Source organism: Petaurus breviceps, unplaced genomic scaffold, assembly GCF_028583685.1.
Source record: "Petaurus breviceps papuanus isolate PSGF00001 unplaced genomic scaffold, PetGlider_PUasm1.0 90919, whole genome shotgun sequence".
Classification (NCBI taxonomy): Eukaryota; Metazoa; Chordata; class Mammalia; order Diprotodontia; family Petauridae; genus Petaurus; species Petaurus breviceps.
The window spans coordinates 33430188-33458059 of NW_027187378.1; the positions used below are offsets into that span (position 1 = coordinate 33430188).

At 37.8% G+C, this 27872-nt stretch overlaps 1 protein-coding gene and 1 pseudogene across 2 annotated transcripts in view; one reads left to right on the plus strand and one right to left on the minus strand.

Annotated features, from left to right (window-relative positions):
- LOC138152204 (ferritin heavy chain pseudogene) overlaps window positions 1-5860 on the plus strand; it is a 158774-nt pseudogene extending 152914 nt beyond the window's left edge.
- Window positions 5861-18849: 12989 nt separating this feature from the next.
- The window catches only part of LPL (lipoprotein lipase), a 32029-nt gene continuing 23006 nt past the window's right edge, over window positions 18850-27872 (minus strand). Inside the window, exons 7-10 of one of the 2 annotated variants that reach the window (XM_069075742.1) lie at window positions 27129-27249; window positions 26383-26565; window positions 24634-24738; window positions 18850-20964 (exon numbers count right to left, since the gene is read on the minus strand). In XM_069075742.1, coding sequence (XP_068931843.1) covers window position 20964; window positions 24634-24738; window positions 26383-26565; window positions 27129-27249 — 410 coding nt within the window. In that variant the 3' untranslated portion in view covers window positions 18850-20963. Of the gene's footprint in view, window positions 20965-24629; window positions 24739-26382; window positions 26566-27128; window positions 27250-27872 lie in introns of those variants that run through there. The other variant, XM_069075741.1, reaches the window with a different exon arrangement.

Genomic DNA, 27872 nt, shown 5'->3' on the forward strand with positions numbered 1-27872 from the left:
CTATCTATCTATCATCTATCATCTATCTATCTATCTATCTATCTATCTATCTATCTATCTATCTATCATCTATCTATCTATCTATCATCTATCTATCTATCTATCATCTATCTATCTATCTATCTATCTATCTATCTATCTATCTATCTATCATCTATCTATCTATCTATCTATCTATCTATCTATCTATCTATCTAATCTGTATCTATAGACATACACATGCATAAAAAAGAAAACTGGAATTCCAAACCATCTTTCCCCCTTTAAGTTCTTTTATATCCCGACCCCAATTCCATTCTTCTTGGCTAGGTGAAGTCTTGGGAGGATAAATACACAGTGAATTTTTTTATTCAAAGCACTTTTGTATTTGACTGAGAAGGGAAAATGGATTCCATTGGAATGATTAATCATCAAGCTGAAGAGTCTCTTTGTGTAGTTTCTTTTCTCTTCAACTGTGAAAAACAGTTGTCTCTGTAGAAAGAAGTATGAAATAATTCCTGTCCTCAAAGAACTTACATCTTCTTGGAGGAAGAGAAATATTTACATATAAATATAAGGTATTTGGAAGAGACAGTGAACAACTGGGGTGGGGAGGGGAGGGGGAGGTCATGAAACACTTCACAGAGGTACCTACCCTGAGTCTTCAAGGAAGTGAAAACTTGGAGGGAGTGCATTCCAAGTGTGTAATATAATCTATGCAAATACATGGAGGGAAGAGACTGTTGGTCAGTATTGGGGAATAGCTAGTATTTGGTATGGCTAGAAGCTAAAAGATATGAAATAAGGCTAGAAAGAAAGGTTGGAACCAAATCCTAGAGTAGGTTAAGAAGCCTGGATTCATCCTTTAAGCAATAAGGAGGCACTAATGGTTTTTAGGAAGTTGTATTAAATACATGTCCTATACCTCTAATTTAGAATATTGACATGATGAAACCTTTTCCAATCCAGACTGCTAGGAGAAGCCCTTCTCCAGTAATTGCAGCAGGGAGGGACTGGAGGTTATGGTAGCAATATGAAGTTGGATATGTCATTCTGCAACAGTAGAGTGAGATTCTCAAAAGAGAGTTGGAAGGAGTCTCTGAGGCAGTGAGGGGTTCTCTTCTCTGTGTGTAGTTGCATATACACATTTAAAAGATTAATTTGGTAGCCAGGTGAATTAGAATTTAAAAAGGAGAGTGACTAGACTAGAGTTTGGGTGGTAGCAGTGGGAGGGGGAGTGAAGAAAAAGGGAAGGTTGGAAGCATTGTGTTTTGGTAGAATCAACAAGATTTTTCAGTTGATTATCATTGTTGTTTGTCCTTTGTTCTTGAAGGGGACCATGACCAGGAAGGTGATGTCATGACTTACAAGTGAATTGGATTTAAGTGAGGGAAGAGTCACCAGCCTTACTCTCTCTTCAGGAGCCATTTGGGTCGCGGGGCAAGACACAGATCAGGATGACTAGAGATGGCCCCACACATAAGCAGCAAGAAAAACAGAGACCACCAATTCAATTGAGCAAATCTGTATTAAGTATCTGCTATATACAAGGACCCTGAGCTGGGGGCAGGTACAAAGACAAAACTAAAGCAGTACCTACCCTTAAAGAGCTTATATTCTACTAGGAATGGGGGGAGAAGAGGGGAATTGAAAACAAACATAAAAACTTGTGATTTGAAGCTGGAATCATTAGCATTTGAAGGAATCAAGGCAGGTCTTGAAGGTCTGGCATCTGATCTGACCTTTGAAAGGAAAGGAGGATTCTGACAGGCAGGGATGAGGAAGAAGCAGGTCCCAGGCCCAGGGGATGATTTATGTCACTACAAAGAAATGAGAGAAGGAATGTTAAGTTCTGGGAACAGCTGGTAGTCAAATTTGGCATGAATTTAATGTGAATATATGGCTGGAAAGGTAGGAGAGAGCCAGGCTGTGAAAGGCCTTACTGCCAAGATAAGACATCTGTATTTTTTCCTGCAGCAGAGAGCCAGTTGATTGGCAAGATAGAGGGAAAAGTTCAAGATAACTCTAAAGATTCACATCTGTGTATCTATGAAGAAATACCATCAACAGAAATGGTGTTTGGAGAAGAGATGTTTCTGCCAGGGTTAATAACAAGTTCTATTTTGGATTTTAATTTTTAAGGGTCAGAAAGATATACAGCAGGAATACTGTGGGATTTCGGCAGGGTGTTATGGAACCAGAAATATAAATTTGAATGTCATGCAAAGAAGTCATGGGAGTGTATGTCATTACAGGGGGAATATGGAGAGAGAAAGAGATCATCAAGAGAGCCTTGGTGGATGCTTATTGCTGTCAGGAAGATAAAGTGATGAAGAAACTTGAAAAAGAGAACCAGGAAATAGTAGTATTATGGAAGCTTAGGGAGGAAAGAATTGGTGGTCAATAATCTCAAATGATGAAAAGTTATTGTGGATGATGACTTAGAAAATGTCATTGCTTTGGCAATTGGAATGCCAAAGGTGATCTTGAAGAAAGCAAGATAAGTAGAGTGGTGGAATGAAAGTCAGGTTGGAGAGGACTGAAGAGTGAGTGGGAGGAAGCAAAGTAGAGGCCACCATTTTAGAATGCCGTTTCTAGAAATTTAGTAGTGAAAAGTATAGGGAAGAGAAATAGTGAAATGGCTTGACAGCTGAGAAAACCAAAGGAAGGCTCTTTGGGAATAGGGGACACCTGAAAATTCCTCTAAGGTGAAAGAAAGGCAATGACAGATAAGGAGAGATTAAAATTGGAAGAGAGGAAGGAGAGAGATGATAGAAAAAGAAAGAATTGGGAGGAGATAGAAGGAAGTAAGCAAGGGCATAAGTGGAAAGGTTAGTCTTGAGAATGAAGAGGACCACTTCATTATCTACCACAGGGAGAAAGGAAGGAAGGAAGGAAGGAAGGAAGGAAGGAAGGAAGGAAGGAAGAAGAAAGGAATTATTATTTATTTACTTGAACATTCTTTTCTTTTTAAATAAAGTTCCAAGTTCTCTCCTTTCCTCCCAACTCTCCTCCACCCATCGAGAAAGCAAGCAAAATGATATAAATGCTCTACCTGTGGGAAACTGTCATCAAAGTGATGGTTGTCTTAACTGTCTGGAGTTACAGAAACAGTGGGTGCAAGATGAGGGCTGTGGAGGCACAAAATCTATTATGCAGTGAGTGATAAGACAAGGACCCTCAGATTTAGATGTATGTGTAATGGTGGTCTTCCACAGCGAACGGTGACTGTGCCTGCCCTGGAATACAGAGAAAGTTGGCCCACCCAGAACAAAGTTGTCATCAGAGGGTAAAGGAGGGAAGGTAGCCTTATGAGAATTCCAATAGAATGTAGTTCCTTGGGGGCAAAGACTGATCTGTTTTTCTTTTTCTATCCCCAGAGTTCAGCACAGTACTGGGCACAGAGAGAACACTTAATAAATGGTCTTCAATTTAATTAAGCTGAACTCCATTGTTGTGATTCTTAACTGTCAGAGGATGAGCTCGTCTTCTCAACTAAAGAAATGAATTCTTTGCTACACTTTCCACCCTGCACCCTCCCAACCAATGATTTTTTGGCCAACAAGTATCACGTGCCAGTTGGCTGAGATCCCCAACTTAGGCAGGCAAGTGACAAAATGGAAGTGCGAGGTAAGGTAGGTAGAAGTAGAAATGAAGCTTCTAATTAGCACCAGAGGAGATGATAGCTCCAAATAGATCACTGTTTCTTCTAGGTTTCATAAATTAATCTATATCAATTTGTTTAGATTGATTGAATTAGCAATCTCAACGAATTATCTATTTAAACTTGATTCTCACGATTCGCCTGAAGATAATTAGAGCCATTAGAATCCTCCTCCTCCCCCGCTCCAACAATTTTACCATGGAAAGAAGTTTTTAAAATTGATTCTTTGTCTCTATCACCTTCAATTCTACAAAGGACTTTTGTCCAACTTTGAATGCTTACTGAATTGAACTGAAATAATTCTTGTTGGCTTAAATAAGAGAAAGGGGAAAAAAGAGAAGAAATTTCTAGCATTCTTGTTTTGGAAGGGATTTTGCCAGTCCAACTCATTTATTTTATAGATAAGGAAACTGAAACCCTGAAAGGTTATATAAATGGTCTAATATCACATAGGGAGTTAATGCAAAGCCAGGATTAGAACCCTGGTCCTCGGACTCCAAATCCGGCACTCTTTCCATTGTACTGTGTAACCCCTAGAAGTACATACTCTTTCCACTTTTGTACTGCTCTAATTATTTGGAATTTTTTCCTTACATTGAGCCAAAACCGATCTCTCTATTATAGACCCCTTTCATTACTGTATACTTCAAAAACTAATTTGAAACCACTGTTCTTTTTTAAAGTTCTGCTTTATTTTATTTTACTTTCAAAATTATTGTTTATTTACTTTGACATTCTTTTCTTTTTCAATAAAGTTCCAAATTCTCATCCTCCCAACTCTCCTTCACCCATTGAGAGGGCAAGCAATATTTCTTATACCATGATAATATTACATCACAGTCATATACCACAACTTACTCAGCCATTTTCCAATTGATGAGTATCTATCTCCTCAAGTTCTAATTCTTTGTCACCACAAAAAGAGCTGCTAGAAATATTTCTTTTGTATATAGGTCCTTTTCCTTTAATCTCTTTGGGGTACAAACCTAGTAGTGATATTGCTGGGTCAAAGGGTATGTACAGTTATTTAGCTCTTTGGGCATAGTTCTGAATTATTTTCCAGAGTGATTAGAACAATTCACTATTCCCCGACAATTCATTAGGATATCTATTTTCCCTCATCTTCACCAGCATTTTTAATTTCTGATAGGTGTGAGAAGGTATCTCAGAGTTGCTGCAATGTATATTTCTCTAATTAATGATGATTTAGAGTTACATTATAATAAATGGCCATAGTAGTCTATGATAAACCCAAAGATCCAAGCTTTTGGAATAAAAGCTCATTATTTGTCAAAATTGCTGAGAATACTGGAAAACACCATGGCAGGAACTAGATAGAGACCAACATTTCACACTATGTATCAAGATAAGGTCAAAATGGCCAAAAACTCAAGGAAGGGGAGTCCGCTGCTGGATTCTGGGCAGGAGCCGCCATTAGCCACCTCTCCATCTTCACCTTCACTAACCAGCACTTCTTGCATACTACAGTCGAGTAGCAGCAGCCCTGGGCCAGCGCGGCTGCCCCAGCCTCAAGCTTAGCCACTGCACAGCCTTCACCACCACTGTCATAACCACCTCGTACCTCTGAGTATGTGGTATGGCAGAATTACCGCCGGGACTTGGAGGCCACCATCAACGGGCAGATCAACCTGGAGCTCTACTCCTCCTACATCCACGGGTCCATGCACTTGGATCGGGACTACACGGCACTGAAGAACTTCACCAAGTAATTCCTGCACCAGTGGCACTAGGAGCAGGAGCATGCTGAGAAGCTGAGGAAGCTGCAGAACCAGCGCGGCCACCGCATCTTCCTGCAGGACATCAAGAAACTGGACCCTGATGACTGGCAGAGAGGGCTGAATGTCATGGAGTGTGCTCTGCACTTGGGGAAAAAATGTAAGTCAGTCCTTAATGAAATTGCACAAGCTGGCAACTGACAAGAATTATCCCCATTTATGTGATTTCATTGAAACCACTACCTGGACGAATAGGTCAAGTCATCTAACAGCTGTGTGATTATGTAACCAACTTGTACAAGATGGGGTCCCCAATTCTGGCATGGCGGAATATCATTTTTACAAGCACATCCTTTTACACCACATGGAGACTGACATGAGACCTAAGCCATACCTGGCTTCCCCCATACCTAGGAACTGTGGGTGTCATTCCTATTGTCTTTCAGTGCATGCATATTTTGGTTATATGACCTTTTCATAATCTGTATCAAAAAACTACCACCATTTACATCCCAATAAAGTGACTTGGTACTGATAAAAAAAAAAGATAAGGTCAAAATGGGTATATGATTCATATGTAAAGATTGATACTATAAGCAAATTAGGAGATCATGGAATAGTTTATTTGTCAGATCTGTGGATAAGAGAAGAATTTGAGACCAAAGAAAATACAGAAACCACTACAAAATGTAAAGTAGATAATTTTGATTATATAAAATTAAAAAGTTGTTGCACAAACAAAATCAATGCAACCAAAATTAAAAGGAAGGCAGAAAACTGGGGGGACATTTTGCAATGTATCTCTGATAAAGGCTTCATTTCTCAAATATGTAGAGAACTAAGTCAAATTTGTAAAAAATGCAAGTCATTCCCCAATTGATAAATGATCAAAGGATATTAAGTCAGTTTTCAAAGCTATCTATAGCCATGAAAAAAATGCTCTAAATCACTATTGATTATAGAAATGCAAATTAAAACAATTTTGAGGTAGCACCTCACACTTATCAGATTGGCTAATATGATGAAAAGGGAAAATGAGGAATATTGGAGGGGATATGGGAAAACTGGTATGCTAATACATTGTCAGAGTTCTTTGGCTTCCAAAACCCTTGGTAACCTTTCTAGTTTTACACCTTACTCCTCTTCACATACTCTGATTAAATTCAGCTTCCTTACTGTTCCTCACATGAGTATCTTCATTTTTTTTTGCTCTGGGTATTTTCACAAATAATCTCCAATGCTTGGAATTCTCTCTCTCCCCTTGTCTCTGCCTCTTGGCTTCCCTGGCTTCCTTCAACTCTCACCTAAAATCCTACCTTCTACAAGAAGCCTTTCCTGGTCTCCCTTAATTCTAGTGTTTTCCTTATGAGATTTGCTCTAATTTTACTGGCCTCTATCCCAAAGTAGCAAAAGCAGATTCACCCAGAAAATTTTTGTCTGAAAACAGGCTTCTCTCTACACTTCAGAGCAGTGACATAGCAGTATTGTATGAGGCTATTGCTTCAACTCTGTCAGTGAAGGACTGATACTTCCTGTGTACTCTTAGATAGCTCGTGGATCAAGCAGTTTACTCATTTAGTAGTGAAAATGTTGCCATGAAATTAATTGTCTCCTAGTAAATTCATGAAGAAAAGGCTTACTTGCAAAGGTTTATTACCACCTCCTCTCTGACCTCTCTAATTGGAGAATTAGTCAGAACAGACCTGATGACACCTTCTTTGGTAAATCAGAATTTTCTAGTAGAAATGGATTGAACAAACCTAGACCAAGATTTAGCAGGAATTAGAGCTCCCAATCAGGCCTAAGTAGTTAAAGGAGATTTCCTCTAATAAGAGACCAAACCAGGCTCAGAAATTGCATTCCACAAAGTCAGTGAACATAGTTTGAATGTTGATAAGATATGACTTTGGCTTGGAATCACCCTGGAAATGGTTATAATAATAAATTGCTAATTTCATGAAAGAGTTCATTATAATTTTCTGCATCTTCAAAAGTCTCTTCCTAATGAAAAAGAGGGGAGTTGTATCTAGAGTAATCACTACCAACCTTGATTTTGCAAAAAAACAAAAACAAAATCCTAAAATTTTCGTAAGTATCTTAAGGGAAAATAATGAAATTCTTCAAACAAATTAATTTCACTTCAACATTATTTGAAGAGGCTTTAAAGATTCCACCTTAGGCACAGGGCAAAGAAATTTTAAGCCACAACAATTCTTAAATGCCAACAACTATGTTATAGAAGGGCTGCAATCTGTCTTTGCAAAATGAGTGCCCACCTACAATGACAAACACATAGATGTTTAAAGAATTAAAGTAATTAGGCAGAGGGATGATAGGCCATGGTCACTGAACGAGTTTGCCTTTGTCATGGAGAATGTTCGGCATGAGTCCAAATAGAAGAGGGTTTCCCTCCAAATGGTGAGGTTCTCCAGATGTTCCTGTGTATGGATGACATTGCACTAATTATATCAAACCCAAGAACAATAGAACCCCTAAGTGATATTCACAATTACACAAAATATATTAGCCAAACAATACAAATAGTGAAAAAAATAGATTGTCTATTTATTGCCCAGACTCTGATATGCAGTTTAATAGATAGCCAAAAGAACTGGTCCATTTACACATACCTTTAGCAGACACTGCAGATAGACAAAGAGATGGACAGAGAATTGAACAGAAGAGTAGGGTGGGTGGCTTTCGGTAAATTGAATTTTTTAGTACCCATATTCTTCTAGAGATTCTGTATGGTTGTGAGTTGAGGGTCACCCAAAGGTTAGGCATAAGTAGTCTATATTATACCACCAAAAAAGAAAAAAAATCATGTAGAAAAAGATGTGTAAAGGATAAAATCAGGAGAGATGTTTAACCAGAAAAAACAAGCGTACCAGGCATAGAGCTAAAAAGAGGAAAAACCCGTACCACGTAGACTTATCACCATGGAAGACCTCTCTGTCTCTCCTCCCTCTCTCCTTCTATTGCTTAATTATTCTTAGAACGTCTATTTTGAGGAAGGCCCAGTCCTGCCATGCTGACTCCACTCCTCTCCTGCCTCTCCTGCCTCTTTGGGCTTCTCCATACTCCCCTCTCTCAATGAAGCTTTTCAGTTCCCTTTTATAGGCGTCTTCCCCTATTAGAACATGAATCCTTCCAGGGCAGGGACTTTAAAAAAAAAATCATATTTGTATTTTCAGCACTAAGAACAATGTCTGGCACATATTAAATGCTTAATAAATGCTTGCTGACTGTTGACCAATGGACAACTGATTTGTTCCATTTGTATGCGGTTTTAAGAGGTCTAAAGAAAGGCATTCAACACATCCTCTACATGAATATATGGACAAGAGTCACACTAGAAGAGACAGAATAAGTACTGCTGGAGTGAGTAACAACACTAATAAGCTCACAGATCCATCAAAGTATCCACTGAAGTATTAATATAGTACTTTTAACTGAGGTGTATGTTAGGTGGGTCCTTAATAAAGCTTTGTTAATATAAAATAGCAATAATACCCATAATTTATGTAATGCTTTAAAATTTATGGAGCACTTTACATGATATCTTATTTTAGCTTCTCTTTAATCCTATGTTGCTGTTGTGCTTTTGTTTCTATCACATCCAAGTCTTTGTGACCCCATTTGGAGTTTTCTTGGCAATGATACTAGAGAGGTTTGCCATTTCCTTCTCCAGCTCATTTTACAGATGAGGGAACTGAGGCAAATAGGGTTAAGTGACTTGCCAAGGGTCACACAGTTAGTGTCTGAACTCAATAGAATAAGTCTTGCTGACTTTAGGTCTGGCACTCTGTCCACTGTACCATGCAGCTGCCCTAATAGATGCTATTATTATCATTATTTTACAGATGAGGAAATTGAGACATAAGAGAGATTATGTCACCTGTCTTAGGTCACAAAGGTAGTAAGTGTTTGAGGTAGGATTCAAACTTAACTCTTCTGGTCTCCCAAGTCCAAATATTATAGTCACTATTTCATCAAGGTGAAAGGAAATAATAGGCTGTAAGTTCTCAGAAGGTTGGAAATGCATAACAAATATGGAAGATGAGATGATTTTTAATGGCATGATGGCTAGACTTGTGGAAAGAGGAACTGGGAATGGAAAGATGGAGGAGGGGAAGAGGTGGAGAACCTATTTAGTTCTCCTCCCTCTTTTCCTAATTGTTGATCCCATACATCTTGGAAATCAGCAGAGTCCAAATCATGGCTTGTTGAATTATAGACTTCAGAAAGCAATGGAAAAAATATTGTGCAGCTAGTGACATGAAGATTCAACTTAAATGCATGTCATGCTTTTTTTTTTTAAGATCTGGTTGTTAAACTTTTACCACCACATCCCTGGGACAGGAAAATAATTTCCCAGGTTGTTTCCAATGACTAGGGCTCAATCAAACCATTTGGCTAGGCTCAATGTGTGCGCACAAGAAATTAAAAGCTCATTTGCTCTTTTCCCCTTGCCCCCTTTAACACCATCTCTACTTCTTTCTTAAGACCTTCACAACTTGAAAAGGTACCTTCTGTGAACCCAACTGTGACCTTGTATAAACCATTAACCTCTTGGACCTGTTGGCCCATCTGTTTTCTCATCTCAACACTGAGGAATTTGAATGACAGTATTTCTAAGATTCCTTCTTTCTATGTATTCATTCAATGTTCTATAATCTAACTGATCTCTAGCTTCATACTTCATGTCAAGAAAAGAGAGGTTCTCCACCAGCTAGAACTGCATCTTCTACATAAGGAACCATCGATTATAGCAAATGGAAAAATACTGAATATACAGTGGACAAGTGCATTCCCTTGTCAGTATACTTTCCAGGGATGTGCACATAGAGGATGAGGTTGATGTGCACACGGATAAAGCTAGTTTAGTGTTTGGGAGGCTCCAAGAAAAAAGTGTGACTTTTTTGTAGACTGAAGGTCTACAGAACCATTGAACTGACTTCATTCCTTTCTTTATGCCTGTGAAACCTGGATAGTCTACCAGTGCCCTGCCAGGAAACTGAATCATTTCCATCTGAATTGTCTTAGGAAGATTCTGAAAATCACCTGGCAAGAGAAGGTGTCAGACACTGAGGTCCTTTCTCAAGGTGAACTGCCAAGCTTTCAAACTTTACTACAGAGAGGGCTACTCTGATGGGCTGACCACATTGTTTGAATGCCAAATATATATTTGCCTAAAAGACTATTTTTAAATTTTTTTTTGTTTTTGCTTTTGGAGGGCAATTGGGGTTAAATGACTTGCCCAAAGTCACACGGTTAGTAAGTGTCTGAGGCCAGATTTGAACTCAGGTCCTCCTGATTCCAGGGCTGGTGCTCTATTCATTGTGCCACCTAGCCACCCCATAAGTTGATTTTTTTTTTTGCTTTTTTGGAGGGCAATTGGGGTTAAGTGACTTGACCAAGGTCACATGGCTAGTTTTTTTGTGTTAAGTGTCTGAGGACAGATTTGAACTCAGGTCCTTCTCACTCCAGGGCTGGTGCTCTGTGCCACCTAGCCACCCCCTAAAAAACTATTAAAATCAGTATAATTGATCATATCAACAATAAAACTAGCAGAAACCACATGATCATCTCAATAGATGCAGAAAAGGCTTTTGACAAAATACAACATCCATTCCTATTAAAAACATTAGAAAGTATAGGAATAAATGGAGCCTTCCTTAAAATAATAGGTAGCATCTATTTAAAGCCATCAGCAAGTATTATATGTAATGGGGAGAAGCTAGAAGCATTTCCCATAAGATCAGGGGTGAAACAAAGGTGTCCACCATCACCCCTCTTATTCAATCTGGTACTAGAAATGTTAGCAGTAGCAATTAGAGAAGAAAAAGAAATCAAAGCAATCAAATTAGGCAAAGAAGAGACCAAGCTATCACTCTTTGCAGATGATATGATGATATACTTAGAGAATCCTAGAGAATCAAGTAAAAAACTACTTGAGACAATAAATAAATTTGGCAAAGTTGCAGGATATAAAATAAACCCACATAAATCCTCAGCATTCCTATATATCTCCAATGAAATTCAACAGCAAGAAATGGAAAGAGAAATCCCATTTAAAGTTACTGTAGACATTATAAAATATTTGGGAACCTACCTGCCAAAACAAACCCAGGACCTATATGACCATAACTACAAAACACTTTTCACACAAATAAAGTCAGATCTAACTAATTGGGAAAATATCAATTGCTTGTGGCTGGGTCAAGCTAATATAATAAAAATGACAATTTTACCTAAATTAAATTATATATTTAGTGCCATACCAATTAATTTACCAAAAACCTACTTTATGGAGCTAGAAAAAATAGTAACAAAATTCATTTGGAAGAATAAACAGTCCAGAATATCAAGGGAATTAATGAAAAGAAATGCTAGGGAAGGTGGACTAGCTATACCAGATTTCAATCTGTATTATAAAGCAGCAGTCATCAAAACTACTTGCTACTGGCTGAGGAATAGAGAAGTGGATCAATGGAATAGATTAGGCACAAGAGATTCAGAAATCAATGACTATAGTAATCTATTGTTTGATAAACCCCCAGACCCTGTTTTTTGGGACAAGAACTCACTATTTGACAAAAACTGCTGGGAAAACTGGAATATAGTATGGCAGAAACTGGGTATAGACCATTATCTAACACCATATACCAAAATCAAGTCTAAATGGGTGCATGATCTAGGTATAAAGGTTGATACTGTAAGCAGTCTCCTAAAACAAGGAATAGTTTACCTATCAGACTTGTGGAGAGGGAAAGACTTTATGACTAAACAAGAATTAGAGAACATTATAAAATGTAAAATGGATAATTTTGACTACATGAAATTGAAAAGCTTCTGTACAAACAAAGCCAATGTAACCAAGATTAAGAGGGAGGTGGGAAATTGGGAAAGAATCTTTACAACCTATGTCTCTGACAAAGGACTCATTTCTAAAATATACAGAGAATTGAGTCAAATTTATAAGAATACAAGTCATTCCCCAATTGATAAACGGTCAAAGGATATGAACAGGCAGTTTTCAGAGAAAGAAATTAAAGATATCTATAAGCACATGAAGAAATGCTCTAATTCACTATTAATTAGAGAAATGCAAATCAAAACAACTCTGAGGTACCACATCTCACCAGTCAGATTGGTTAAGATGACAAAACAGGAAAATGACAAATGCTGGAGAGGATGTGGGCAAATTGGAACACTAATGCATTGCTGGTGGAGTTGTGAACTGATCCAGCCTTTCTGGAGAGCAATCTGGAATTATGCCCAAAGGGCTATAAATACTTTCATACCCTTTGATAACCACTCCTAGGGTTATATCCCAAAGAGATCATAGAAATGGGAGAAAGACCCATGTGTACAAAAATGTTTATAGCAGCTCTTTTTGTGGTGGCAAAGAATTGGAAATTAAGGGGGTGCCCATCAATTGGGGAATGGCTGAACAAGTTGTGGTATATGCATGTCATGGAATACTATTGTGCTATAAGAAACGAGGAGCAGACAGTCTTCATATTTACCTGAAGAGGCTTATACAAACTGATGCTGAGTGAGAAGAGTAGAACCAGGAGAAATTTGTACACAATTACAGACACAACTTATGTGTGATGACCAACTTTGATAGACTGGACTCTTCTCAGCAATGTAGTGATATAAGTCAATTCCAAAAGACTCATGATGGAGAGAAATATGTGCATCCAGAGAAAGAACTAAGTTTATATGCAGGTGGAAGCAAAATACCTAATCTTTTTCCTTCTCTTATTTGGTTTTATGTCCTCTTGACCATTTTTCATTCCAGCTGGTACAATACGTCCTTATAACCTTATTAATGTATAATGTGAAAGTATTTACAGATCCTATACTTGACTATATGCCGCCATGGGGGAGAGGAGGGAGGGGGACAAAATGTGAAACTGACTTTGTGGGGAGCCCCAGAATCTGATCCCAGCCTACAAGAACTTTTGCTCCTAGAAACATGCGCATATTTTTTTCCACCTATGAATACACATTGTGTGAAGGAAAATCAAATGGTATCAGAGAAATAAAAAAAGGAGGGGAAAAAATTTTTTTAATTAAATTGGTTTGTTTATTTACTTTCAGTTTACAACATTCAGTTCCACAGTCCCTTGAGTTTCAAATTTTCTCCCCTCTCTTTCTCCCCCCCCCCCATCATGGTAGTATGCACTCGAATACAGGATCTACAAGTTTGTTCACATTAATCATTAGTCAGGTTGTAAAGAAGGATTATAACTGATGGAATGATCAGTGGGAAAGAGGAAACAAAACAAAACAAGAAAAAGAAACACAGCAAGTAGTTTGTTTCAATCTTCATTCAGACTCCACATCTCTTTCTCTGGGATGTGGATAGCTCTTTTGATCATGAGTCTTCCTAAAAGATGATTTTATGGAGAACTCACACAAGGCAAGCATTCCCATGGAGGTCAGTAGAAGTGATACAAGGATACTCTCAAAGTCCCTGAGAAATTTTGCTGTTGATTGTGAGACATGAGAGACACTGGCACAGGACCACCCATCATGGCATGCCCACATCATGTGCCCACATCAATAATTTCGATTACAGGATGACAATGACTCCCTATTTTTTTTTTAAACATCATTGCACCTGAATTCAGGATACTCTGGATTTGATTCATAGTTTTACTATTTACTGCCTGAGTGACCTTGGTTAAGTCCTTTCCTCTCTCTGGTTCTTAGTTTATTTGTAAGATGAGGATGTGGGACTGTATCATTTCTAAGGTTCCTTACATCTCTAAGTCCTACAATCACTCATTTTACAAAAGTGTTCTTCATTTTGTAAAGAGGATTTATGTTAGCATTGGTTTGAAATGTGAGCTTCCCTGATAGAGTGAAATATGTTTAGAAAAATGTGCTATTTAATTCTTCAAAAGCACATTTATCATATAAAATAAGGCATGCTAAATCCCTTTAAAATATCTTTCCTGTGTCTGATTATTTCATACAGTCTTGGAGCGTAGTACTAATTAAAACAAAGTTTAGGGCTTGATCCCCTGTAAGAAGCAATGAGCTTCAGATAACAGAATTCACCCTTAAGCTTCAACTAGGTCATGAGAGAGGCCAGACAATTAATGAAAATTCATTACATGTACTGCAAAAATGGCAAAAATTTCCCTTCTGATGGTGGATTGGTAGTGTCATAGATGTACATAAAGTGGGCTGGGAGTCAGAAAACCTAATTTCTGGTCCTCGTTCTGCCACCAACTAGTTATGTAACTTTGAACAAGTGTTTTTCACTCTTTGGGACTCAGTTTCCTCATCTGTTAAGATTGTACCAGTTCTTCTATGAAATTCCCTCCAGCTCTAAAACTCTGTTATCTAATATTGGTACAAATGTATGTATATTTATGCATATATGTACCTATGTATAGCAATATATACTCATACAGACATACATATATATATATGTGAACACACACACATATATCTGTTTAGGTGGCAAAATGATGTCGTGGAATGAAGACTTGACTTGGAGTTAAAAAGCTTGTTACTTCTAGTACCAGCTTTGTCAGTTAATTTGTTTACTTGGGAAGATCGCTTCATCTCTCTCTGGACCTTAGTTTCTTCCTCACTAAAATGAAGGGTTTGGATTAGACTGGGGATTTTAAAAGCCTTTTCTTTCATAGATAGATAGATGATAGATAGATAGATAGATAGATAGATAGATAGATAGATAGATAGATAGATAGATAGATAGAAAAAGACTTTAAAAAAGATAAAAAGACTTTAAAAAGATGAAACCTTTGGCAATCTAGTGAAACCTATGGGCTCATTCTCAGTACATTTTTTTAAATGGAAGGAAATGCTAAAATTAAATTAGATGTTGGTGAAAATAAATATGGATTTTTCCCCCATTCAAGCTCATGGATTCCATGTAATAACCCACAGACTGGATGACATCAAAAGTTCTTTCCATTTATAATATTCTAGGATCCTTTGAGTCTATGTTATTTTGCTTGTAGTGGAAATATTTGAAAATTCTTGTATCAGTGGTTAAGGACAACACCTTATCTATAGACTTTCTGTATTACAACAAGAGAAATGGTGCTACACAACATATGTGGACTTGCAGTGATATAGAGAGGTAAATATTGGGGTTCTACTGCATCCACAAACTTTTTTCTGCCTTATGATTGAGCCTGTTAATTAGATAAGGATTTGATTACTACCAAGTAGATAAACCCTATCCCAATCACTCCCTAAAGTTATTTGTAGTTTTCATCAGTTAATATTTCCCTGAAACTTATAGCTATGGCTTTCCACAAAGGGCCACTGTAAGTACTGCTGGGCATTGGACAAATTCAATTCAACAAGCATTGGTTAAGTGAAACAATATGGTCCTGGATTTAGGGTCAGAGGATCTGTGTTCAAATCCCAAATCTATCACTTACTAACTAGGTAACTTTGGTCATCATTTAACCTTTATGGGCCTCAGTGTCCTCATCTAGAAAATGGAAGAGTTGAACTAGATGGCTTCTAAAGTCTCCTCCAGTTCTCCATCTATGACTTACTATGTGAAAGACACTGTGCTATGCTATAGGGATACAAGAACCAAAATGGACAAACAGTCCCTGACCTCAAGGAACTTACAGTCTACAATATTTACTCATAGCTAAGAATAAGATAATTTGAAGGAGAAAGTACTAACAATCAAGGGTGACCAAGAAAGACTTCCCACGGGAAGTGACATCTTTGCTCACTGCTATTTTCTGTTGTACAAGGGCATCAAGTGTTTTCTGACTGAGAAAGTTTTGATCTCCTCGTAATTATAAAATTATGCTGGTCAAATTTCCAGAGGAGACAGTGAGTATTTTAATGTATGTTCTTTTATCTATTTCTCTTTTTGTATGTATGTGTGAGGTCAAAATTAGGGTCATCTTTCTGACTGATCTTCTGAACACATTCATTCAAGTAGGTCTGACAATGTTGAAAGAGAGAGACAGAGAGAGAGAGACAGAGACAGAGACAGAGAGAGACAGAGACAGAGAGAGAGAGTTCTGAGAACATGGCACTATATGAAAGATTATCATATGAAGAAAAAAAAAGCTGATTTTATGTTTCCATTAAGGGCATGTCAACACTAACATTTTAGCAGGAAGAATTTAGGTTAGATACTAATATTAAAACAATGAGATTTATTGTTGTTCAGTCATATTTAACTCTTCATGATACCATTCGGGGTTTTCTTGGCAAAGATACTGGAGTAGTTTAACATTTACTTCTCCAGCTCATCTTACAGATGAGGAAACTGAGGCAAACAGGGTTAAGTGACTTACCCAGCGTCACACAACTAGTAACTGTCTGAGGTCAGATTTGAGCTCGGGTCCAGCACTCTATCCACTGCATCACCAAGCTGCCCCAAGAGCCAATAAAATACCTATCCTTATTATGGAGGTTAAGTAACATCATCTTTATTTAAGCACAGGCTTGATCATAGCATTCCATAAGAAGGCAAGAGATTGTGATTTGATCAGTTTCCTGTATTTGTGAAAAGGCAGGCTCCTGCCCAATTTTGTAATATGACTTTTGAAACGACTCTTTTCAGGATGAGGGTGGGAGGAACATTTCCCGGATACCTTAAAAACTACCTTCTATACAACTGGACACATGGGCTACATATTTATTCAATACAATTTCAGATGTTAATATTAACATCTATCAGGTTGACTTTTTAAAAATTAGTTTTAAAGATTTGGTTGTTTTCATGGCAATAGAAATACCAACATTTCAGGTATGATATTGGTCAGAGAGAAGGGATCTGGAGAAGCAGAGACAATGTGTTTCAGAGAGTGATTGACATATTATACACCATACTTTTCCTTCATAGACATTCTTGCCTCTGGACTCTTCCTCACTACATTCCCCCTACTCTCTCATGTTATCGGCTACCAAATCTTGTCAGTTCTACTTCTATAGTGTTTACGTCTTACATCTGCTCCTTCTCTTCACTCACACGACCTCTACCCCGGATCAGTTTGTCATCACCTTTTCTGCCTGGACTCTTGAGCTTCTCAGTTGTTCTCTCCCACAAAGGGGATACATACCTAAAGGTATTGACATACCTAAAGCACCATGTCACTCCCCTGCTCAGAAATTTTCAGTGGCCCACTGTTGCCTCTGGAGTAAAAGACACAATCCTGAATGTGGAATTTAAAGCTAGGGGTAGGGACTGGACTTGTAAATTGACTGATACAGGGAATTCCTGCATGATAAAAGTCAGTTTTAGCATCTTCCCTGCAATTTACAGTCTTTGAATTGCCTAGAATCCATCTACACTATGGTTCCTTCCTCTAGACCTTCCTGGTCCTGTCTCATATGAGTTTTCTTCATGCACTCATTATCTGCTTGGATGGATTTGTTACCTACCATTGCATCTTCTACCTCCCTGCTTTTATACATACAGGGGGTCTCTCACATTTGGGATGCAGACCCTGTCCACCTCTAACTTATAGAATTCCTAGACACCTTCAAAGCACAGCCCAAGCACCACCTCCAATAACTTGGTTTCCCCAATTATTAATCCTCTTCCCACTGAAATTATTTGTTATTTATTTAAATGTGTATACATTGTATCACTCAATAGACTATAAGCTTCTCAAAGGCTGGAACTTCTTAGTTTTTATCTGTTTTCCCAGCAGCTTATATATATTGTCTTGTATGTTGCTGTTCTTCAGTCACGACCGACTCTTTATGACTCCGTGGATTCTACACTGTCCATGTGGTTGTCTTGGCAAAGATACTGGAGTGGTTTGCCATTTCCTTCTCCAGTGGATTAAGGCAAACAGGAATTAAATGACTTGTCCACAGTCACACAGCTAGTAAGTTTTTTAATTCAAATTTGAACTCAGGTCTTCCTGACTCCAGATTCAGCCTCAATCCACTGAGCCATCTAGCTACCTCCAAGGCAAATGAGGTTAAATGACTTGCCCAGAGTCACACTGGTAATTGTCTGAAGCTGGATTTGAACTCGTCTTCTTGGCTCTAGGCCCAGCACTCTATCCACTGAGCCATCTAGCTGCCTCTCCCTTACACATAGTAGGAATTTAATATATTTCTGCCAAATTGAGTGGGCTGTAACTTTATACACATGAGGGTCACTGTGCCAGAAACCTCATTTCTGAGTGTGTATTTCTTTTATTTCAGAGGAACATTATACCAATTAAATTTTTTTTTCCTAAATAAAGTTTGGACTTGGGTTTCATGGTAACGTAAAAGATGTTTCTAAGCAGTTTTGAGGAGCACATGTTGGAGAAGGCTTTGTGTAGGCATCACTGTGGCACATTTTTGGAAGCTAAGTTTCATAATGTATCTGAATACAGAGAAGGTGCTAGGCAAATATGGTTAAATGGAATCAGTTCTACAAATCAACAAGTTCCCCACTGGGTAGAAAGACATTAAGGAAAATAATGACTTGCACCGTGGTAGAATTTTGTCCATTTTTATTAAAAGCAGGATTTACTTTTTCACAGAGTTAAGAAGGTCTCTTTAATGAAAAGCTCAATCTATGGCATTATTTCATAAGGTTAAATTGGCTTCAGTGAGACAATGTCACTATTAAAAAGTATTTACAAAGTTAGCACCTCGCGTATATAAATGCAGATAGCCTTGATATTCTTGTCAAAATATACAAACTACCTTTACACACACATACACACACATGCACACACTCACATATTTAAAGCTAATAAATAACATTTAAAGCCAAATCATATCTTGCATGAATAGACATCCTTAGAAGCTGGAGTTTCAAGTGTTATAGACTAGTTCACTATAGGTTCTAGCTTAAATTTATTTGTCTTTGCTTAAAAGTAGGCTTTGCTCCAATTAGTCAGCAGTGAAGGGGAATGCCAACAGCAAACCACCCCGATCTCTTCTTTGTGGAGAACTCATCCCAAACCACCTCTTAAAAACTTCAGCCTCAACCTACATTACTGAGGCCTGAGGGTTTCTGAATAGAGCCCTGAGACTCTACAACTTTCAAAATCATCTCCATTCTAAGACATTCAGCACATCAGCTTTTTTTTTTGCCTGCTATACCATCAGAGTGGTAAACATAAACTCCTATGGGGAGATCTATCTAGGTGTAAGGGAGAGAGGTTCATAAGATGAATCTCCTAGCAGCCATTTCTACCTTTGACTCTTCTCTCTTATTGTACACAAAAGCCTTTTTAGGAAAAAAAAAAAAAAGGAGATCTAGTTTACACATAATTGTTTATTAACTCTCTGCTGATGATTTAAAAACCTTTGGTGGTATTCATAGGTGACTATGGTGATACAGAAGCATCATTTTCTCATACAGAGCATTTTTCCTTTAAAGAAAAAACAAGCACTTTTTAATAGTTCTACTCACTGTAATTAGAAATGAACAATTTAAGGAAAATGGCTTTTCAGAAATTTTTGTAAGTGTAGAGCACAGAGACAATTTGGGGTCCATCGTCAGAACCAAGAACAAAGAGTGATTCATCTTTATTAAGGTTCTTATTTATTTCCAAAATGCTGATTGAGATGTGCTTGACCCAATGCATTTTTGGAAAATAGCTCTTAATCTAATGCTCTCTAATCAGCATCAGTATGGACAAAACCATTACATTCTGAATAATTTCACTTTTGTAAAAAAAAAAAAAGGTAACAATTAGCTTACCATCTTCCTTCTACACTCAAGTTCTGGGTAACATCAGAGGCTTCACTGACTATTTTCAAAAATGACTCACTTTATAGTCTAATGATAAAATATAAAATTTTTATAAACATATATCCATGGAGATACATATATATGCACACACATACATACATATATGCACATATATATGTATGTATGTATATTTAAGTATATATATATATATATATATATATATATATATATATATATACTAATCAAACTTTTTGAGATGTCCTTTGAGTGTAGGCTGAAGATGGATATATGAGAAGTTTTCAAAGGTTCAGTGCTCTCTTAATTAACATTCTTAGTCATTCTCTCTCTATGTTCACTTAGTCCTGGTTATCTCATGAGCAACATCCTTTCAAGAATCTTTCAAATGGGGGGTGGGACTTTTATTCAAGCAAACAGATGGGCCTGAACCGACTGTGAGCAAACCACAGGAAACCTTTGGTTCTACTCCATGAAAACATTAGAAAACTGCAAAATACATCACATAAGGAAAATTTACAACAGACTAGTACCATAGGACATAATTCATATTTTATCTCAGTGGTCCAGATTTCATATCTTTCACAATATGGGCTGTCTTTTAAGCTAAGATCACATGCTACATGGCCACTATATTCCTCAAATTAAATATACTGTTTTTGGTTTTATTTGGGGGTGGATGTTTTTTGGATGTTCTGAGACTGTCTCCTCTAATAACTAACAAGGAAAAAGAGCTAATGATAATAACACAGCTGGCATCATAAATACTTGGATGAATCCACTTCCAAACACCCAAAGCATTAGGACTTAGTTTAAAATCCGACTTTCTTCATTTGCTTCATTCCTTGCAGGATAAGTATAGTTCTTCTTCCTTCAGGCTTGTACTGTTTCTGCAAAACAAAAGAAGGGGGAACTTGTAGTCATATCCAGTAGTAGAACCATAAATTTACAAGTAGAACCAGCATTAGAGATGATCTAGTCTAATCCTCTCATTTTACCGATGACAAAAATTGAAGCCCAGGAATGGGGAGTTTAAGGTTACCCAAGCAGCGACCTATTTGCTATTCCATTCTGGAAATATTTATTAAGTGCCTACTATGTGCTAGACAAGAAAGAGAGTGTGGTGTGGTGGATAGAATGATATAGCCTTGGAGTCACAGAAACCTGGGTTCAGATCCTGCCTCTGACATTTACTGTCTGTGTGACCCTTGGCAAGTCATTTAACCTTCAGGTGCCCCTAGGCAAGTATCCAAAGAGCAAGTGTCAATCCATATTCTTAGTGAGAGCACCTCACTGGGAGCTCCCTAGCCCAGAGAAATCGCAAGTACAGGTCCAAAAAGAGATGTGATGGTTAATGCTTTGCAGCTTTCTGTCTTAGGATAAAAACAATGTGAAATTCAAAGGCTGTATGGGAGATAGTTCCCATCTACCTTTCAAGGCTTATTCATACTTTTACACGTGTTCTGATCCTGTCAAACTGATCTGTCTGTGCATCACTGTCTACACATCAATACATTTTCACCTCTATGCTTTTTCAAAAATGGTCCCCCATGTCTAGAATCGTATCTCTCCTCCCTGCTGCCTCTTGGGGTCCCTGGCTTCCTTATTTAAAGCAAGCTGTGGTGCTACCCATTCTGATCCATGCCTAACAAAATACCTTGTGCATCGCAGGTCCTTAAAAAAAATGAACTGAAGGGAGAAGGGTTTAATTCATGAGTGATGAGTCAGTGCACAGAAAGGAAAAAGGGCTTCCAGCCCTTCAGTTAAATTCCTTCTAGCAAAGAACTCTTCTTAAAGAATAACATCATGTTAATTTATGCAAAAATTTAGGAAGCATTTCTCATCTTTATGCAAGGACTAAAGGTTAGTGCCTAATTCTCTATCTAAGCTGGAAGATAAGATTTATGGTAAGACTTTGTGGTGAGGTGGGTCAGTTCCTGGAAAACTAGAAACTTAAAATGCAAGATAATTTTACTTGGGCTTTTTGTGCGGAGGGGTAGTTGGATTCAATTACTTTCTAGTTCGAGGTCAGATGCATCAGTGGAGGTATCTTTTCTTTCATGTATCTGAAGTTCAATGCCCTACAACTAAGATAGGAATTTTTATTAGCATCAAACTCTCCAGAGTGCCCATAATGCTTGGACTCAGCATGGCAATTCCTGATACTCTATAAATAACTAGAAAAAAATATCCGTTCCATTCTTGGACTTAGTTAGATTTATAGAGAAAACTTCATTTGACCCATTCATTTTTTTTTAAAGCAATTGGGGTTAAGTAACTTGCTCAAGGTTACACGGCCAGTTATTTCTGGGTGTGGTGCTGAGTATCTGAGCCCGGATTTGATCCGGGTCATCCCGACACTGGAGCCAGTGCTCTTACTTGCCAAGCCACCTGGCTGCCCCTAAGCAATTGGGGTTAAGTAACTTGCTCAAGGTTATACAGCCAGGTGTTTCTGGGTGGGTGCTAAGTGTCTGAGCCCGGGATTCGATCTCCAGGTCTTCTCAACACTGGAGCCAGTGCTCTTACTCGCTGTGCTACCTGGCTGCCCCTGACCCATTCATTTTTGCAGAAAAGGAAACTAATTTTAGGAAGTTAAGGGACCTGCTCAAGGTTATATTGGTAACAGTCTAAAGCAGATAGATACAATGGAAAGCAAACTAGCTCTGGAGCCAAACAACCAAGGTTTAAATCCCAGCCCTTTGAGTTATTACCTAGATGACCTTGGAAAAGCCATGCAAATTCTGAGCCTCAGCTTCCTCATCTGTAAGATGAGGGGGTTTTACACTAGATTCTCTATAAAGTCCCCTTATAACTCTATATCTATAATCCTATGATGAGAGCTCTGGTCCTTCGACTCCAAAGCCCAACTTTCATTCACCCCTACTTGTTTTTCATTAAGCATCTATAAATGTCTACTGTTACAGTTATATGTAATGTGACTATAGTCAGATGTAATTCCAGTCATGGGTAATTCTTGAGAGAAAAATGTAAATGTGTGTATCATGGCTCATTTAAAGAAACCTACAGATAGGTTCAACTTTCTATAAATAACCATGTGGTTGATGACAAGTTTGAAGAACCATCGATTAAAAGCAAATATCAAGTTACCTCTGGCTGTGATAAGCAGAATAAACAAGAAAATGAACTCATTATATTTGTTGAGTGAATAAATCAATCAATCAATGATGTAGTACTAGCGGCACATTCCCACTTTGAAAAAGAATCTAATTTGTCTACCTAATTCAACAAGGTCATTGGCATTACTATCAGTCTATGTTGATATAGTGGTTGTTTTCAAAGGTCTTACATGGGGCTCTTTGACCCATATGATCCACCCCCCCACTCAAATATAGATATGCCTATCTGCATATGGGATAGCCATACAACATATTTAACCTGCATGCAATTATCATTCTCTGTATAAATGGAAAAGGAGAAGGAAGGCAGGTGAATAGTGATCATTTTAGGGAGGGACTGGTATTTTCCATTGTTTGTTAGGTCATTGGTTTATGTTACATTTTCTATATTCTCTCCCCTTTAAACCTGTGCTAGAACCAACTCATACTGGCTTGTGAGAGCCGATTGTTAAATTTTCAGTGTGAGCATTTGCACATCAGAAATTAGGTAACCATACAAATTAGGACTTGATTTATTGTTGTTCTTCTTGTTGATTGTCTAGACTTAAGAAAGTGATGGAGAAAAATGTTAATGATTCAGACTAAACTTAAAAGTGTGTGGACTATATTCCTCCAGTTGCCAGAGTACTTCTGCCTATGGCCCATAAGAATTTGGAAGCTGGCAGGAGAATATGTAGGAAAAAGAAAAGAGTCTATGTCAGCTATTCAATAGCATTGTTGGGGTAGGTCATGCATTTGATCTATACCTAAAATGGAAAGTTCTTTCTGGAAAGATCCTGTTGATGACTCTTATGTAGACTGTACTTTAAGATAAATAAGAGGAGAGTCTAAAAAATTAATTTGGAAAGGAACGAAAAGAGAAAATGAAGAACACTATCTTCCACCATCACTGGATGTCTAGGAGAAGGGACTTGGCTATTCCTCTGTTTTTTTTTACTGTGACTTATGACAAGAGCTTCACGTTTGATGCTGCTGGTGAGATATGGTGCTATGGTCCTCTTTAACATGCTATTTGAAGATCAACCACTCACATTCACAAAGGAAGCTAGCTGGACCTTGCTACCCACCCAAGAGTGTTCCTAAGGTACCCTGGAATTGGCAGAGTAGAAGACATTAGTATTTTTTTTTCTTAAAGACATCTATGAAAATGGTCCTAGAGAAGGAAAGTAGAACAAGAAAGGAATTGGGTGGAGTATAGTACAGTAAAGAAGTAAATTTTAAATACCAGTAAGAATATTTTAGAACATGGGCAAATTAATAAACCATTGCCACTACTGAAAAGTTATGGTGTCCTTGAGAGGTCAAATGAAGAGAATTGCAGAGGGAGGTTTGGAAGGAGGTTTTGGTCAAGGAAATGGATAAAATTCCTTACAGATTACAAAACATAAGGAAATTCTCAGCAATTTATTTTGTGGAACTTACCAGACAGCCTTTTTGCTCAGTGATTTGTCATAGCATTTTGCAAATACCACAGGTTCTTTTCCTTTCTTCAGATGGGAGATTTTTTCTCTGGAACAGAAGACGACCCTATGAAAGAAACAAGGAGGTGAGGACACACTACCCATAGGACCCCATCAATTCCATACAATGAAATCAACCAAAACCAGTCAAATCAGTTTCTGCAGTCATCACAATACTCAAGAATCATCTAGGCAATAGACCGTTTTTGTTTTTTCTCATTAGAGTTGGGTTATCTCTACAAATGAAGCAGATCACAAAATTACCAAATTCCAGCATGGAGGATTCCAGGTCTTTGAATATGATCAAACAAGAATAATTGAGGAGTAATCACCCAGCCTTTGTTTAGAGACTTCCAGCAAAGGGGAAGGGGGTTGGGAGGAGATACCTCCTACCTCCCAGAGTGGGCCATTTCATTTTTAAGTAAATGTAATTATTATTAAGGGTTTTTTCTCCCTTGACATACAACATTTATTTCTTTACAATTTCTACCAACTACTTTTAGTTCAATGCTCTCAGGCCAAGAAAAAGTCTATTCCCTCACCTGTGTGACAGTCCTTCAAATACCCAAATACAACCAAGTCTTCTCTTCTCTAGGCTAAACATTGGCAATTGCTTCTACTAATACTCATGTGGCATGAACTGGGGGCCCCTTGTTATCTTGGTTGAGAGCTGAGTTTAAGTCCTACCTCGGACACATTCTGGCTGTGTGAATGTCAGCAAGTGACCTTTAATTGTTTCCTTTCTGATCACTACTTCCTGGCTTCCCTGGCTTCCTTCATGTCCTAGCTAAAACTCTACCATCTGCAAGAAGCCTTTCCTGATCCCTCTTAATTCTAGTACCTTCCCTCTGTTAATTATCTCAACTTGATCCTATGTGTATCTTTTTTGGTACAGTCATTTGCATAATGTCTCTCCCACTGAACTGTGAGCTCCTTGACATGAGGAATTTTTTTCCCCTTTATATCTCTAGTATCTCAATACGTGGCATATAGTAGGCATTTAATAAATGCTTGCTGACTGATTTAATCACTCAGTAACCCATATAGCTCTTGATATAACTGATTCATATTGGTAGAAGGAATTTCCTCACCAGAATTTCTCTTCTTTAATGAAATCACAGGTGAATTATTTTTTTTTTTTACAAAAACAAAATATTAAAATCCTTTCACAAGCTCATTTGAAAGTGAATTTGTTAGGGATAATTATGCTACCCTAAAATTTCCAAAAGCTTTAGGAAAATGTTTGCTAACTAGCTGAAGTTTTTTAAAAAATTTAGCTTCCTACTCTAGTCATTCAGATACAGGGGAAAATCATTGGATTCCATCGTTTCCTTGTACATGGAATCATGTGCCAGAAAAAGTAGGAGCATCAAGCATGGAATCAAGGACTCTGGACTTCTAAGTCCAATTCTCCTATTGATCTGCTGTACCAAACTCATGGTATAGAATTGGAAAATACAACCCCTTTCCCAGAATGTTTGTGAAGGAATTGTTCTAAGAAGGACTTCCAATGGAAAAAGTCCCATTTTAGTAACACTGAATGCCTGGGCTCTAGCATCATAGATAGAGTACAAGCCAGAAGAATTCCCAAGTGTCTCACCCAACACCCTCATTATGCAGATGAAAAATGGATAATCCTTAAAAGCCTTCCCCTTCATAATAAAGTTAAAGGGAGCCTGAAATGAAGCCTGATAAGATTAAATAGATTTACTTTTTCTGAGTTTCTCCTGCTTTGACTCTAATTTTCTGGATGCCAAAGCCGGTGCTGCTCCACCAGTCAGACCAGCTGAAGAAAGAATCACTTTTCCACTGCAGTTTCACCATGAGCAGTTCTCCAAGGTCTATCTCCGTGTAAATCAGGAAGGAGTAAGTCTGGTTGGTGGACATTTCAGGCCTGAGTAAAAATTCAGCGCATATTGGGTTAACACATGCTTTGGGATTCATCTTCAAAGATACGAACATCTGACCTGCTAAATTCATGGGGAGCATTCACTGCATTTGGCATATCTCAGGCAGCATATTTCAAGGTTTTATGCATATATATATTTTTTTGTACTTCAGCTGCATAAGCCTTAGTTTGTTCATCAGTAAAATGGCAGAAATAATAACTTTACAAGATTGTTGTGTCTCAGATGTGATAATATATGCAAAATATTTTATATACTTTAACATGATAAATATCAATTATTATATTATTGTATAAAGGTAAGAAATATATTTAAAGTAACAAAGACAAAAGAGTTCCTACTTATTAGAAAAAAGTACTCTATATAAGTAAGAAAAAAATTCACTCAGCACAGAAGAGAGAGTAGAGTTCTAGTTTCTTGAACCAGAAATTAGGATTTCCTGGTTTACTAATACATTTTTCTTTCTCAGGCCTGTAATTACACAAGGGAGCTCTGGTATTATTTATTAGTATATGAAACAAGTTTAAATGAAAAGGAGTTTGCTACTTACAGGGTGACGGAGATTTCCTCACTCTCAGCTATGGTGCCATACAAAGACAGCAGCAACACCTGGTTTGTCTGAGTCACACTTTCAGTCCCAAGAAAATGTAATTTCACCTGATAGTGGAACACTGGATAGGAAGAAAACAGAGAAGAATTACTGCTGAAATCTTTTTGAGGGGCCCACAGACAGACAACTTGGAATTAGACCAAACATACTACTGATAATGAAACAGGAAAGATTTATTAGCACATACATGGGATTCATATCTGCCTGGATTATCAGTGATGTAAGAAAAATATAAAGAAGAGATAGCCATGATATAAGGAAAGAGTGTTGGATTTGGAGTCAGATGATCTGAGTTTGAATCCTGGCTTGGACATTTACTATTTATGTGACTTTATGCCAATTATTTATCCTCTCTTGTCTCAGTTTCCTTATTTGTAAAATTAATGGATTGAATTAGATGACTCCTCAGGTCCCTTCTCGCTTTAAATCTGTGATCCTTGAAGGCACAGAGTCAGATTTTCGAGAGGAAATTCCCCTATGAGGAAAAGGTTTTCAAAATGGGTTTATTTAAAATACAATAAATATTGACTGAGTTCTGCATGAGTTGTGTGTAGGGCAGGCATTGCACTAATGAGAAAGGGAAGGAGGGAGGAAAGGAGAGGGGGTGAGGGAAGAAGATGGAAAGAGAAAGAGAGAAAGAGAGAGAAAGAGAGAGAGAGAGAGAGAGAGAGAGAGAGAGAGAGA